Genomic DNA, 14,535 nt, shown 5'->3' on the forward strand with positions numbered 1-14,535 from the left:
AGGTGGGGTAACCAGACGTTAAACCGAATTGCCACGAGGCCCTCCAGAGGTACCTGGGGGCTTGAGCGCAGGGCCAGTCACCCTGCCTCAAGTAACCTAGCGACTACAGAAAGCTTAAGCAATTATGCGATACCCGGACGTCACGATAACAGACCCCCGCACCGTCCAAAAAATAATATTCTCATGGGCTCATGGCTCTACAGAGCCGGAGCCTTGAAGCAACTTGATGACGCCCTAGCCATGCTGAACATGGACCTCGTAGCTCTACAAGAGATCCGTTGGTTCGGGAATGGTGTGCATAACAGGCGTGGCAGTAACCGCTACGACATTTACTTCAGCTGCCACGACCGCCACCATATGCTCGGGAACGTGTTTCGCCGTCGGTCCGCGGCTGAAATCCGAAATCATCGGCTTCAAGGCTATGCACCCTGCACATGCGAGGCAGATGCTTCAACATCAGTCTCATCAACGTTCACGCCCCTACCGAAGACAAGGATGAAGAGGAAAAGGACCTGTACTACGGCCGCCTCACAAAAATCATTGACCAGTGTGTCCCAGGCACGATGTTAAAATCATCCTGGGGGACTTCAATGCAAACGTCGGTAGGGAGCCAATGTATCGCCAATACATTGGAAGTCACAGTCTACATGAACGCACAGTAACGACAATGGTAGTAAATTGATCCAGTTTGCAGCTGCAAATAATCTTGCGCGCCGGGACATTCACAAAGCTACGTGGGTGTCTCCGGATGGAGCCACTTCCAATCAGATAGACCACGTGTTGATAAGCCGCCGAAGACAGTGTCGAAGGACAATGGAGGAGCCGCTACGATGACGAGCTCTACGAGCTGTACGATTACCTCACCATCGTGCAGCGAATTAGACTCGCCAGGCTCCGGTGGGCTGGTCACGTCATGAGAATGACACCGGACAACCGATCCCGTAAAGTCCTCTTAGGCCGTCCACACGGACAGAGGAGGCGTGGTAGGCCCAAATTGAGATGGAGTGATGGCGTTGATGCGTCCGCCAGAACGGCCGGGATAACGGATTGGCAGACGACGGCGCTAAACCGTGAGCAGGATTGTTGCAGCGGGCCAAGACCGCAAAGCGGTTGTATCGCCTGATAGGTAACTGAGTAAGTAAGAAAATTTGAGGGCATCAAGACCTAACACTCTTCAGGGGGCGAGCGAGTCTTCAGAATTGCTGGAGTTTGTGAAGTGCGTTCTATTCCCTATGCCACTATGCCTCCGTGTAGAATATGATTGTGCCTCCACTGTTGGCTGATCCTCACAGATAACCGATCTCCATCATTTCAATGAGGTCTCCTGTTTAACAGGTATTTAATTTCTTCCGCAACCCAATTCGGATGGCCTCGTTTCTCTGTCATACATGATGTTTAAATTATCTGCAAAACATTTACGAATGTTCTATTGGACAGAGTGGCCAGCCACCTGGTAAACAAGGAGCTTGTAAGTTTAGCTGATATTCTTCCGCAAGCTGGGTAAGCTGTGAAGCCCAAGTATGCTCTTCAGACTATACAATTCATCTACCTTCTCTCCCAGAACCGTCACTGACTCGCAAGACATCTGTCAAAAAAATTTTGAAGATCCTCCAAGAATTCCCGATCGATCTGCGCAGTGATCGGTGACGTTTCTGTAGCAAGGGGAGCAAAGTCCGCCGAAGAATATTTGCAGCAAGAGGATCTTAGCAGGTAGCATTCAGTCCCTTGATAGCTCCAAGCTTAACTCTCTGTCCTTGGGAACGGAATCAGCATGCTTTACGGGCTGAGTCGTCCGGTGTCATTCTCATGACATGTGGGCCCGGCCCATCAAAACTCCCAACGAAATGAAGATCGTCGTTTCGCTCAGAGCGATCGTCATTATTTCGGCTACTATATTCTTCCTTCCGACGCCCTCTGAGCATTTTCCTTTCGCCTAAAACGAATTCATCAGCAGAACAGAACCCACGTCGCAAAGGCGTATGTGTGGCGTTTAAGTGGAAAATATTCTTTAATCCGTAGTAGGATCAGTTGACAGTTAAAAATATTTAGCAATCTGTAATATGATTTTTTTTTTTGAAAGACTTCTTAGGTAAGTTTTTCTATCTGTCCATCATAGTATGTAACCAGGGGGACGCTGCTATATTTAGGACATTCATTCTGGATTTCTCCTCGTCAAGGTATTTAGCTGTTCAACGTACGTTACACTATTTCTATTGTAATGCTAAATATATGTTTTATTTAACTTCTTTCGATCCCGTGCAGTAATAGGAACAGCGTAATGATCCTTTACGTACATGAATTTTGTAGAATTGTGTTGAAACTGGAACCAAAGAAAGCTATGCGAACAATCGTGTCTGTACAGCACTGTATCACTTTCCCTTCGAGGTGATTTGGACCAAACAGGAAACCTCTGGTAGCAACGGGTAAATCAAGTCAAGAAAGTACGAAATCGGCAGACCCCCAAGCGGACGGACTGCCGTTTGAGATTGTAGAGCAAAAAGAAAAACCACAACATCCTGTACAACTTTTTTTTCCTCCTTCTGTGTGTTCTATGTTATAAATTCAACTGCCGCTAGCGCATCTCTTTACAGTTCTCGATGGTTTAAACGTATTGACGGGGCTTCTTCAATTATTGTTTCATACGATGGATATGAAAAAAGAAAAAAGTTTCCAACCAACTCTAAGTCATTGCAAAAGCAAAAAGGATTCGGAAGAGCAAATGAATTTTACGACGTACAAACTAATATGCATTTTACAATATAAAAGAAAACTAATTCCAAAAGCTGTTACCAAAAAGAAAGCGGTAGGGCTTTTCGTTTGCTACAAAAAAAATAAGAAAAAAATCTTAACAATTAAAAGCCACGCCACTGGGCGCCGTTTTGCAATGCCCGCCCCGCCTAGTAGTTGGCATTCGTTTTCATCTTTTTGTTTCGCCGCGCGCCCATCCCGTTGTTGTTGTTGTTTTTGGGTACCACCTCGTCGATGTCGGAGCTGTCCGAACCGCGTGACCCGTCCTGGAACGATAGGCCCAAATCAACTCCATCGCCGCCATACTTGCCGGAAGCCCGCGCCAGCTCCAAGTCGCGAACTGTTGGGAGACACACAGAAAATTATGAATTTTACATCAGCATCGTTTCTGCCCGGTCCGTTAGATTCGCGGACAGCAGCATAAGCACACCCGAGCCCTGGTCGAATGCGTCAATATGTATGAACCGAAGCTGACGGACGCGACCGACGGGACATTAATATTAATTGCAAACCAACCAACCAACCAAGCAGCCAATGCCGATGGGCCGATGCTGGTGCTTTCTTGCGTTTCGTTTGCAAATATCGGCTCAACTTACTTTCCGTTTCGAGCTTATTGTTTTGTCGCCGCAGATCGTCGATGTCGTGCTGGTGTGAGTTGTTCTTCCGCCGCATGAACTGGATGTACTCGGCCGCCTTTTTCAGTATCTGCGCGCGACTAGCCTGAACAAACGAGATGCACCAAAAAAAAAACATCGTTAGACTGTGTGGATGATGCTGGATTTAAAACCCCTTAACCAAACGCACCTTCTCACCCTGCAGCGACGGTACCGAGTCACGCAGCGCGGTGAAACTGTCCTTGATGTGATCTCGCCGCTTCCGTTCAAGGGCATTGTGGTGAGCGCGTTTTTCGGCCTATAATAATAAAGCAGACAGCAGGTAGTTAGCAAATGGGTACATTCCACCTGCGCTCGGCCGCTTTTGTTTACCTGTGAGTAGAACTGACTGCCAGCACCGGAACGGGACTGTGATTTTGTGTTGTCCGAATCATCGCCATCCTGTGCAGACGGGTTTGTGAGTAAAGCATGAGTACAATGAGCTCAATCTATCATACACAACTGTTCAACCGTTTGTTCTCACTTACATCGCTTTCTATGTCAATGTCCCGGTCATCATCGCTCATATTGTCGTACCACTCGCTAGTGCTTAGCTTCCGGCCTTGGTTATCCTCGTGCAAGCGCATCCACGGGCTGTTACTTTCTACGATACTTCTCAAGGCGGGCGCGTCTCTGGGCGTTTGCGATTCGATCGGTCTCGGGATCGCTAATCCAACAACATAAGGCACATTACTTACTGCGTCGTTAAGCTCGGATGGCTTTCTTGCCTCTTCCTCCCGGCCCACGGCACGGGACGGGCTTCGGGGTAAGAGACAACACACAGACGCACCGCACAGCCAGAGCTGTACGGCAGGCGTTTGTTTACACTTACCTCACTGTCGCAACAAATCGCTAACTTTCGGCGGTCAACGTACACCGTCGGCGGTCACCTTTTCCTCCGGCGTGTAAATTACGTGCGTATGTAAATGAATCCTTTTTCTACGGTCGCATATGGGACAGGAAAAAGGATGCAGAAAAGCGGTCCGTACAAAATTCCTTCGAAGCACGATGTTTATTTGTACGGAATTGGGAAATGTCAAATATGGCAGAACGTTGTTGCAGGGGCGTTGGGGTCGATAACATTCGTGAAACTTATGTGAGAAGGACGTATTTAGCAGAAAAAAATGATTCTGCTGTTGAGAAAAACTGAGCAGGAACAATTTTACCAGACCCTCCAACAATATTGAGCAGTATTTTGAAATCATTTTTCTTCGGTATTTTTTTTTTTAGTTTTGGAAATTGTCCCAAAATCGGGTTTCGATTTGTCAACATGTTCATCGAGTAGCCCTGCCCTAACCCTTTCTGACGTTTGACAGCTGACAAACGTCAGTGCAACACACGAACCCAATTCAAAAGCAACGAATAAAATCCCCGCTCCAAAACACAGATCGCGTCCAGTGATGCTTCGCTGCTGCCGCTGTTGCTGATACACAGAGAAGAAAGTTAAATGTAAAAATGGCAATTCCAACCGCCCGAGTGTTAATAAACGATCTAGAAAACAAGGAAGAGTTGTACGCAGTGCTGCAGGAAGAGCTACGCAAAAGTGGCATCAAATATCGGAAAGAAAAAACCTCCAAAGCGTGTAATGTAAGTAGTGGCGCGCTGGTGAGCCTTTTCTTCCCGCACCAGCATCCGCACGGCAAAGCTTTTGGGGGGAGATAACCGAGCGATTTTGTCGTTGTAGGATAAAACAAAGTGCAAACGCATATTCAAAATACCGCTGCATGCACTGGAACTGACCGATGTGATGCTAGCCAGCGGTGGAATGGTACAGATTCCTCTGTTCGTATCGAACGCTTGTCAGTTTATCCTGGAAAATGTGGACACGGAAGGATTGTTTCGGAAGGCTGGTTCAACCAAGCGTCAGCAACAGATTAAGGCAAGTGTACCTAGCAGCTTGCATTCATTTTCGCCCGTAAACGTGTTTCCACTTTCTTTCCATTGCAGGCAGGATTAGAGTCGGGCGTTCCGTTGGGCAAATCACATCACGTCATTGACGTCGCCAACATCATAAAAACATTCTTCCGGGATCTGCCCGAACCGTTGCTACCGTCCGGCAATGTGCAGGAAGCACTGATCCGATGTCTGCTCGGTGGCAGCGACGATAAGGTGCACAAGCTGATGATGACCTGCCTGCTGTTGCCACCGATAACGCTAAACACGCTCGCATACTTTATGCAGTTTTTGCAAACCGTTTCAAAGCACGCCGAAAAAAACAGGATGACGGCGGAAAACTTGGCCATCATACTGACGCCGAGCATCATGCCTACGGCGGAACTGGTCCAGCAGCGGTTCAACAGTCATGTAAAGGTGTTGCAGCTGCTGATCGAAAATTCGCAACAGATTGGCCTGATCCCGGACGCCATTCTGTACCAGCTGAAGGACGAAGGTGGCGGCATCAATCTAAGCACGGCCACGAACGGTGTGAATGATAAAAAGAAGAAAAAGCGGCGCAGTGGTTCGTTGACGCGGATGTTTAATGGGTTTAAGAAGATGGTCAGTGCGATTGGATCGTCGGAAAATCTGGACAAAACCGATGAAAAGGGTGAGAACGATCAGACGCTGGTAGTCGGCACGCCTTGTCTGAGCAAATCGGCCAAGAAACGGAAGGTAACAGAGGGAATTGCATTCAGCGCTAAGAAAAAGTAAGTTCAAATGTCGGCCTTGTATTTTGAGTGTGATTTCATTACTTTTTTTTTGTTAATTTTATCAACAGGAAGGAGGTAACGTCCCTATTGCCGGACAACCATGATCTTCTACCCTGCACGCCTCTTGTTATTAAGTAAGTTGCTGCACAAATTGCCTGCCGAGAAATGTTAAAATTCAATACAACCTTTCACCCGTGATGCGTGCTTTCAGGGAACCGAAAAAGAGCCGCCTTAGCCTCGGCGGAAGTAAAAAGCCCAGCAAAGTGGTGCAACGCTTACTACCGACCGGTTCAATACCTTCCATTGCCGAGGGCAAACCAATGGAACGACGCTGGAGCGTGGTCGGTGCACCGTGGGGACGTAAAAAACAGAACCGCAACAAACACCCGGACTCGGAAAGCAACAAAACGGACCCGAAGGTGGAAGAGGAATTCGAAACAGAACCGGCGGGCAATTCGCTTCTCCTAACAGCAGGAGGTCGTATGTCACCAGTAGTGTCCATGCCCTGTCTCGTCAGTGCCGAGGGTTTGTCTAGCACGGTCGACAAAATCGATGCCGATGAAACCGATGGCGGCGGCGATGATTTCCTTAAAATTCGACGCAGCGAATATGAAGCGATCAAGAAGCGAATGTCCGACATAGAGTCGAAGCTGTCGAAAGAGTTTACCGCGCTGGTCGGGCGCGACGATGTGCTGCTGGACAACGTGGAGGACAAGTATCGGCAAACGTTGGAACAGACGGAACCGATCGAAGCAACGTGCGCCACAACGGATCAGCTCGCGAAGCGGCTTAGCCGTGAGCTGAAGATTCGACAAAGCGGTGAACACAAGGTGATCCGATCGCCGAGTGCCAGGAAAATTGGTACCATTCGTCGCCGGAGCCGAGAAGCTGTACGGTTATCGCGCAACCAGTCCTGGCACGTGGGTAATGGTGCACGAGATTTGCCTGCCGCGCCGGTTACGACGGGCACGGTCGATCTATCCTTCTATCCCAAGGCTGGAGTTTTGAAACGCGGTCGGCCAAACACGGTACAGAGTGGTTTGAAAGCTCCAGACCCGACATCGACGTTACCGATGAGCGGTGCGACAGTTGCGATGGCAACGGTAAAGCAAGCCTCGAAACCACCGTCTCCATGCGCCGCGGCGACGAGTGCAGGCGGAGGAAACTTCACCGACGAGGAAAAGGAAGAACAGTGGGTAAACGCGGAAAGCTACTTTGAAACGCACAACGTCACCGACGAAAACGCATCGAGCGTAATGGACTCGACGTCCGAATTCCTAACCCCGTGTAAGGTGCTTATGGAAGATTACTTTAAAACACCGGATAAAACTTCTCGCCGAGCATCGTTACGGTCGGCTTCGAAACAGCAGCCACAGCAGCCGGGCAGCGCCTTCTGCACCCCCAACCAGCTAGTGTCGAGAATCGACGTTAACATCCAGGGAGCTGCTAAAACGCCCATGCTACCACCGGTAGTGCCACCGCGTCTGAAAACACCCGCCCGAACACCGAAACTGCCACCGCGCACCCCGAGCAGCCTGCTCAAATCACACATTACCCCGCTGCAGGAGGCCCAGAGTGGGCGCGCATCGATCGCACGCATCCGCAGCCAAAACGCGGGCATGGTAATGGCGAAGGCAAAGCTGTTCGATGGTCTCGTCACGAACGCTGGCCTCGATGTACCGTCCGCCGGTGGAGCGTCCTCCAAACGCACACCGATCTCGAACCGTCGCCAGAGCACCAAGTTTCGTACGACAGCAATTACAGCAGCAGCACCACCATCGGCCGACACAGAAACTGCCGTTCACATTCGCCAGATACAGAAACTGCGATCTTCCTCGGCACACTACCACGGAAGCGTGCGCAGCCCAAGGAAATCGACCCCGCGCAAGCGTACCTTCACGAAATCGGCCCACGGTGGAGGAATAAATCGACGCGAAAAGCTTCGCCAGGCAACGAAGGGAGGCTCGGCCGTGTCGTCGGCGGTGGGCATACCCTCCAAAGCACTGCTCAACTCCCCCCGAACCATCCGTCGGCTGCAGGAGAACGTGCAAGAGCATCTGGCTGCGGCGAACGTGAATGTCGTCTGTCTTTCCCCGAACGTGAAGGACATGAACAGCGGCAATCGATCGGTAACGACAACGCCCCACATCCGCAAACAGTTGCTGCGGAGCTCGCCGAGGCGCATCCTTGCTGCGACACCTGGGCGAAACAATCGGATGTTGCCGCACGGCGGTGGTGGTGATCGATATCAAACACCGCTGAAAGCTACTCCCTTGTCGCGCTTTGCCATCTGTACCGCGCCCGGATTCGAGAACAGTCCCGAACGAACGTCCCACCCACGGGCGGCCAATGTTCGTTAGGGCGGTCGGTCCGACACACCTTTAAGAGATACAAGACAGATATTCGTTCTACTAGTGCCAGCACCGTTTTAACTTAAACAAACAAATCACGCACAGATTCGTTGCTTTCTTTGAAAGGATTTTAAATTTATCTCTCACTACTAAAGCGTAGACAAATTGACGTAGACCATATCGCAAACAAATCGTAGTAGGGAGTGACCCCTGAAAGAGTGCGTTCTTTATATCGGACAAATATAGTGTATTTAAGGCTGTATATGTACCAGAAATTATCATCATCCAGCACCAGTTTAATCATCTTCCGAAAAGAATAGTTCCAGCAGATCAGCTTTGGCACACTGCTCGCCCTCGAGACGCTGCGGATTCTTCCATCGTATCAGCGTAGGAATGACGGAAAGATGTGTGTTGGTATCCTTGCGGAACGGATTGTTCATATCTTTCCACCTAAAGCAAAAAAGACCGTAGAAAGCTTATATGGCGACCATAAAGAAGGAAGGAACTGGCAACTTACGTCGGTCGATCGCCTACATCGACGTAGATGAAGTGCGAATTTTCCGGTGCGCTCGTGTTGACTGCCGTTTCGATGAACGGAGCGGCTAATTGGGATGGCGATAAGAAACAAATCGGATGAATCAGTGAGTTTAGCACACGAAGCAGATGCTTACCTTCCACGCAGTCTCCACACCAGCTCTCACCGTTGGCAAGTTTGGCGCCGGAGAAAAGGATATTGATCGCGCCTCCGTTTCCGTTGAAGTCTTTCATGAATGCAACGAATGCATCGTATCCAGCGACATGATGTTTATGCACCATTTTGACCGGGTTTCCTTCGCAAAAACGACTCGTGATCGCACTTCACCTGATTGCTACACTGCGCCGGGATGTAATAGGCTAATAATCTGCCTCTTGTTGTCGTGTCGGAGGCAAGTGATTGAAGGACATGGAAAGATAACCGCGCTATCTATCTGTTCTCCTATGGGCTCTTGTGCAGTATCGTTTGCCGGGCCGGCCCAGTGACAGAATTGCATTGTTTTGGGTGGTGCGCGTCTGCGAAACGGACAACAGTGCCATGCAAAATGGGGTCGTCGATTGATATTGGAGATAAGATATTATGGACAAAAAATTGTTTTTGTTTATTGCTTAATTTGATAAATAAGGCCCAGAAGAATAATATAAAATCCAATAACAATCCAGATAGGATTCGATATCAGGTCCTTTCCGGTTCCTGGAAGTTTATTAATACCAGCCAATTGCTTTAAAGAAGAAATCTGATAAAAAATCATCAATTGCACCTATTTCTCTTCGAGATTTCTGTTCTTCAATAAGGCGTTAAAACGGAATAGCATATCTTTTTAAAAATTTGCATCTGAAAAAAATAAAATGCTGAATCGCCCACTGTGCAGCAGTGCACCGAACCATGGTCACACCTTGCTGAGATACCTTGGCACGAGTTTTGACATATGTTGCAATCACCGATTGGTGCATTTATGACAGCTCTCGGGGAAAATAGTGGTGTTTACGTGTACTTTAAATTTTGTAGTAAAGAATAGAAGAAATCTAGCCCCTTTTTTCCACTCAGTCCAATCTAGAACTTCCACCCCGTGTGTAGAGCAAACAACTTCTCCCTGCGCGCGCGTGTGTGTGTGTGCCACGCACTGGTCGGACGTGTTTGATGGGAGCAAGCTCCGGCACCGCGGAACAATCCACCGAACGAAAGCGAATGAACTGGCTGCTGGTGCAACTGGGCGAACAAGGGTGAACACAGTTTTCGAGGCCGATCGCAGGACTGTGCAGCTGTAGACCGGGCGGGGCGAGTTGTGAGGACGCAGCGCACAGCCGTCGTCGTCGTCGTCGTCGTCGTGGTAGACACGGCAGTTCCGCACACCGTGTTCCACCGGGGAAAGATCCGGTAGGCAAGATTAACATATTCTTCGAAACAATCAGCCAGCTGGCTGAACATTGCGTCAAGATGCGTACTCTCGGGCTGTCCGTGATCAGCATGCTGCTGACCGGGCTGGTAATTGGCAATGCGTACTACCAGAAGAAACAGTTCTACCCGTCCGTTGTGTACATCACGAAATCGAACCCGAGCATGGCTGTAAGTGAAAACAACAGAAGGCACCATCCCCCCCTCTGTTGGTGCTCGGAATTTGCCCGGATTTAACAAATGTTCTGCGTTTCTCTTTTTCCTTCCCGCCCCGTAAGGTCATATACATACAGTCGCTCGTGCTGGTGTTGATGTTGGGCAAGCTGATGAAGAAAATCTTCCTCGGCACGCTACGTGCGGCCGAGTTCGAGCATCTGATGGAGCGGTTCTGGTACGCGCTGACGGAAACCTGCCTGGCGTTTACCGTGTTTCGGGACGATTTCAATCCAAAGTTTGTGGCACTGTTTACGGTGCTGCTGTTTCTGAAATCCTTCCACTGGCTGGCGGAAGACCGCGTCGATTATGTGAGAATGGTTTATTTCGGCCCTGTGCCTCCAATTTTGCTAATCTGCCTTCGCCTTTCCAGATGGAACGCAGCCCCGTAATTGGATGGTTGTTCCACGTGCGGGTAGCCGGGCTTCTGCTCTGTTTGGGTCTGTTCGATTACGAGCTAATATCGTACGCCTACCAGTCCACCATTGCCAAGGGCGTGACGGTGCAGCTTGTGTTCGGGTTCGAGTACGCGATCCTAATGACGATGGTCATTAACACGGCCATAAAGTACATCTTCCACGCAGCCGAACTACGCTCCGACACGCCGTGGGAGAACAAGGCAGTGTTTCTGCTGTACACCGAACTCATCATTGGCTTCACGCGTGTCGTACTGTACGTGGTGTTTGTTATTTTGATGGTCAAAATATTCACCCTGCCAATGTTTGCCTTCCGGCCGATGTACTACACAATGCGGTAAGTAGCGGAATGGTTCCCAAACCGAGAACTTATCTTATCAATGCTTGTTTTATTTTTCCTCGCTCATAATCTTCATCTCCTTGCCGCTGTACAGAAACTTTAAGAAGGCTTTGAACGACGTAATTCTCTCGAGGCGCGCTATCCGCAACATGAACACGCTCTACCCGGACGCAACGCCCGAGGAGCTGCAAATGTCCGACAACATTTGCATCATCTGTCGCGAGGACATGGTGAGCAGCTCGAAGAAGTTGCCGTGTGGTCACATTTTCCACACGGCCTGCCTGCGCTCCTGGTTCCAGCGGCAGCAGACGTGCCCGACCTGCCGGCTGAACATTCTGCGCACACCGATCACAGCGGCCACCGCTCCCGCCAATCCGGTGCCAAACAACAATGGAAACGATGCGAATGCTGGCGCTGGTGGTGCCGCCGGTAACGACACAAGCCGACCGACCATGGCGGCCGCGACTGGTGGTGCGGGTGGTGTTGGTGGTGTTAGCGGCAGTGGTGGTGTTGTGTCATCCGGAGCCACGTTGCCTAATGGTAGGTGTAAATTTTCATTTAAGAGGCTAGTACATGCTAACGAGGCGAATTGGGCGTCCCCGGTGGCCGGTATGATAGTGGGACCGGACCTGCTAGGGTCTGACCTGAGTGCCAAGGAAGGAAGAAAGGAAGCCCTTCAGCTAACGCCTTTGATTATGCCCTTTGCAGGACTTACAGCGACAGGAACGAGTGCGCTTCCGCTGTTCCCACCGGCACCGATGCTTCTGCCCCCGTTTCCGTTTGTCGGTATGCCGCCGTACTCGATGCCCTTGCCACCGGTACCTCCCGCGCTGGACACCCTCTCGGACGAGGAGGTGCGTGCGATGGAAGGCAGCGAAAGGCGCCACATCGAGGAGCGTATCAAGCATCTGCAGAACATACGCACCCTGCTCGATGCGTCCGTCGCACTGATGAACCAGTACGCAGCCATAACGGCCCGCCTACCACCGGAAGCGGTGGCCCATTTGCAGCAGCAACCAACGCAACCAACCGTCTCGATGGTCAATCCTGCTAATGCTACTGGCAGCAGTAGCAGTACCACGAGCACTGATATCACGACATCACCGGCAGCAACATTGGCCACCGCCACGGTAACGGAACCAGCCAGGATGGTTGCGGAGGGCGCCGCAAGCAGTGTGGCACCCGAAAGCAGCAGTAATAAACCTAGCAGTAGTAAGGTTAGTGATAGTGAAGCCAATAGAGTAAGCAGCAGCAGCAGCAGCAGTAGTGCGGCGGTGTTGAGTCAACCGAAGCTAGAAGATCTCGGACCGCTCAGCAGCGATGAGGACGATCCAGGGACGGCGAAGCACAGGAAGGAACCATTGCCGAGCGATAGCAAGGTTTTGCTGATCACGCCCGATCAGATGCAGGAAGCAGCGGCAGCCGCTACCACTTCCGCAAGGCTGGCCGAGAACGGGGTAGGCGGCGCACTGAAGCGGCCCGAAAGTGCCGCCATGAGCGAGCTGCGTCGTCGGCGTTTAGAGAAGTTTGCCACCACGAGCACCGCGGACGGCAGTCAGCAGGAGCAGCAGCAGCAGCAGCAGCAGTAGGAAGAAGGTGAGTAGTAGTAGCAAGGCGGAGTTGTTATATGCTATTTTTTGTTCTAAATCCTGTGGAGGGTAAGATGTGCAAGTGGACTGGCGTGGAGTGTGTCTTCCAATGCCAAAACCGAACGGGAACGAATGCGGACCTTTGCTCACCTTTGCTCTTGAGTCAGCTTAGTCGATGGGCTTTTTTAAATTTGCGGGCATGTGCAAAACGCAAGCACCTTTCTGCTGTGGCCTGGAGCCCGCAGGAAGTTGTGCATCTTGGACGTTTTTTGACTAAACAATACATTTATCGTTCGTAATGATGATGCTGTGGTGGGGCCGCGTGTAATGATCCCTCTATAGCTCGCTTGCTTTCTGTTTGTTGTTTGCCTGTTACATTTATTTGTGCTTTTGTGTGTACGATTTAGTAAAATATTGCATTTGTTCTCCTGTTTTCCGTCGCCCGTTTGCCGGTTTGTTCTGTGTACGCTGCAGTGCAGCCGAACAACGCGGCAGAAGCGCGTGTGGGGAGGAACGGCCGGTGCAACCTTCATTCCATTCCCTTTTCTCCCCGTTCCCTTGTTATGTATGGCCTCCTTTTAAGACCAAAAAGAAGAAGGAAAAAAAGAGCGTCAAAGTCACTAACGTGTTTGTGAAGAGAAGCCCATTTTGCTAACACACACACACACACTGAATCAACGTTTAGGATGTACGAAACGTAACAAAAGTGTTGGAGAACTTACCTTTAAAGGCAGAATATATAAACTATGGATGTAGACAGAATAGAAACAAATTGGTGTGTTCGCAGTGAGACACACACACAAAGAAAAGGTGATTACGGAAACGGAAGTAGTAGTAGGACGGTGCGCGAAGAAAGGTATATAAAAATTGCATATAAAGCTGTACTCTGTAAGTAAAGAGAGATAAACAGGTGTATAAAATCGGTCCACTTGCAAAACAAGGAAGACAAACACAATCATCAGCTTTGCAGTTTCTGTTTCTGTAAAAGCGACCACTGTTAGATAGATAGGCGACCAGGAAAGATCCGTCTCAGGATCCACCGAGGACCGAAGACCGAGCGTTTGAACGCTGCATCTAGTGGGGAGCGACTATCGGATAATGAGACGGCGCCGACCCGCGATCCCGAAATGAGTCTGGGAATGGGGACGTTTCTTCGACGAAAACGGTGTAATTGTAAATAGTGCTATCATATTGTACTGTGGAATAATAAAATAATAAAGGCAAAGCAACATATAAAAAACTAATGCTCGAAGAAAGTACGGCGGAAGATGGAATGCTGCGGTAGTGGGGTGTTGTCGAACAAGAGAGATCCTGACGCTCAAAGCGACTCGTGTACCAAGCGAAGATCACAGAAACTCATCATCGAAAATCGTCTCCGTCCATGGGACATCCAGTCCAGTAATGGAGCTCGTCCTCCAAAAAAACTTCAGCAATCGAGTTGCCTACCTGTCCATGTGGCCTCGTCGACCAAGAGAATCTCTTCGTTTCAGGTGAAGAAGAGCAAGAACAACAGTTGAAGTCCCATTTGCAAAAACAAGTTTCCTGAAGCATCGTGTTAACGTGGTTTTAATGGAATGATAAGAACAACCCGACCGATCCATCTCTTCATTGATTTTAAAGCCGCATAGCCAGGGTAAAACTGTACGA

The 14,535-nt window shown here is 49.9% G+C and overlaps 4 protein-coding genes across 5 annotated transcripts; 2 read left to right on the forward strand and 2 right to left on the reverse strand.

Moving 5' to 3' along the window:
• Positions 1–2,158: 2,158 nt before the first annotated feature.
• Positions 2,159–4,448, reverse strand: LOC118508286 (protein max). Its single transcript, XM_036047926.1, has 6 exons — positions 4,234–4,448; positions 3,890–4,068; positions 3,735–3,803; positions 3,553–3,660; positions 3,345–3,468; positions 2,159–3,088 (listed from the first exon to the last, which is right to left on the reverse strand). The coding sequence occupies exons 2-6, from the start codon at positions 3,986–3,988 to the stop codon at positions 2,898–2,900; spliced, it is 591 nt and encodes a 196-aa protein (XP_035903819.1). The 5' UTR covers positions 3,989–4,068; positions 4,234–4,448; the 3' UTR covers positions 2,159–2,897.
• A 146-nt stretch (positions 4,449–4,594) lies between these two features.
• On the forward strand, positions 4,595–8,675 carry LOC118508282. The gene is made up of 5 exons (XM_036047924.1): positions 4,595–4,988; positions 5,086–5,280; positions 5,349–6,046; positions 6,118–6,183; positions 6,261–8,675. Exons 1-5 carry the CDS (start codon positions 4,857–4,859, stop codon positions 8,407–8,409), a joined length of 3,240 nt encoding a protein of 1,079 aa, XP_035903817.1. The 5' UTR covers positions 4,595–4,856; the 3' UTR covers positions 8,410–8,675.
• On the reverse strand, positions 8,511–9,436 carry LOC118508287 (thioredoxin domain-containing protein 17-like). 2 transcript variants are annotated; one of them, XM_036047928.1, is made up of 4 exons: positions 9,072–9,430; positions 8,918–9,002; positions 8,670–8,850; positions 8,511–8,610 (listed from the first exon to the last, which is right to left on the reverse strand). In XM_036047928.1, the coding sequence occupies exons 1-3, from the start codon at positions 9,214–9,216 to the stop codon at positions 8,697–8,699; spliced, it is 384 nt and encodes a 127-aa protein (XP_035903821.1). In that variant the 5' UTR covers positions 9,217–9,430; the 3' UTR covers positions 8,511–8,610; positions 8,670–8,696. The 2 variants fall into 2 exon arrangements, with proteins under 2 accessions (XP_035903821.1, XP_035903820.1); XM_036047927.1 differs by having other exon boundaries at positions 8,524–8,850; positions 9,072–9,436.
• A 450-nt stretch (positions 9,437–9,886) lies between these two features.
• On the forward strand, positions 9,887–14,132 carry LOC118508285 (E3 ubiquitin-protein ligase HRD1). The gene is made up of 5 exons (XM_036047925.1): positions 9,887–10,501; positions 10,609–10,854; positions 10,917–11,296; positions 11,394–11,839; positions 12,008–14,132. The coding sequence occupies exons 1-5, from the start codon at positions 10,373–10,375 to the stop codon at positions 12,886–12,888; spliced, it is 2,082 nt and encodes a 693-aa protein (XP_035903818.1). The 5' UTR covers positions 9,887–10,372; the 3' UTR covers positions 12,889–14,132.
• Positions 14,133–14,535: the final 403 nt, after the last annotated feature.

Source organism: Anopheles stephensi, chromosome 2 (genome assembly GCF_013141755.1).
Source record: "Anopheles stephensi strain Indian chromosome 2, UCI_ANSTEP_V1.0, whole genome shotgun sequence".
NCBI classification, from domain to species: domain Eukaryota; kingdom Metazoa; phylum Arthropoda; class Insecta; order Diptera; family Culicidae; genus Anopheles; species Anopheles stephensi.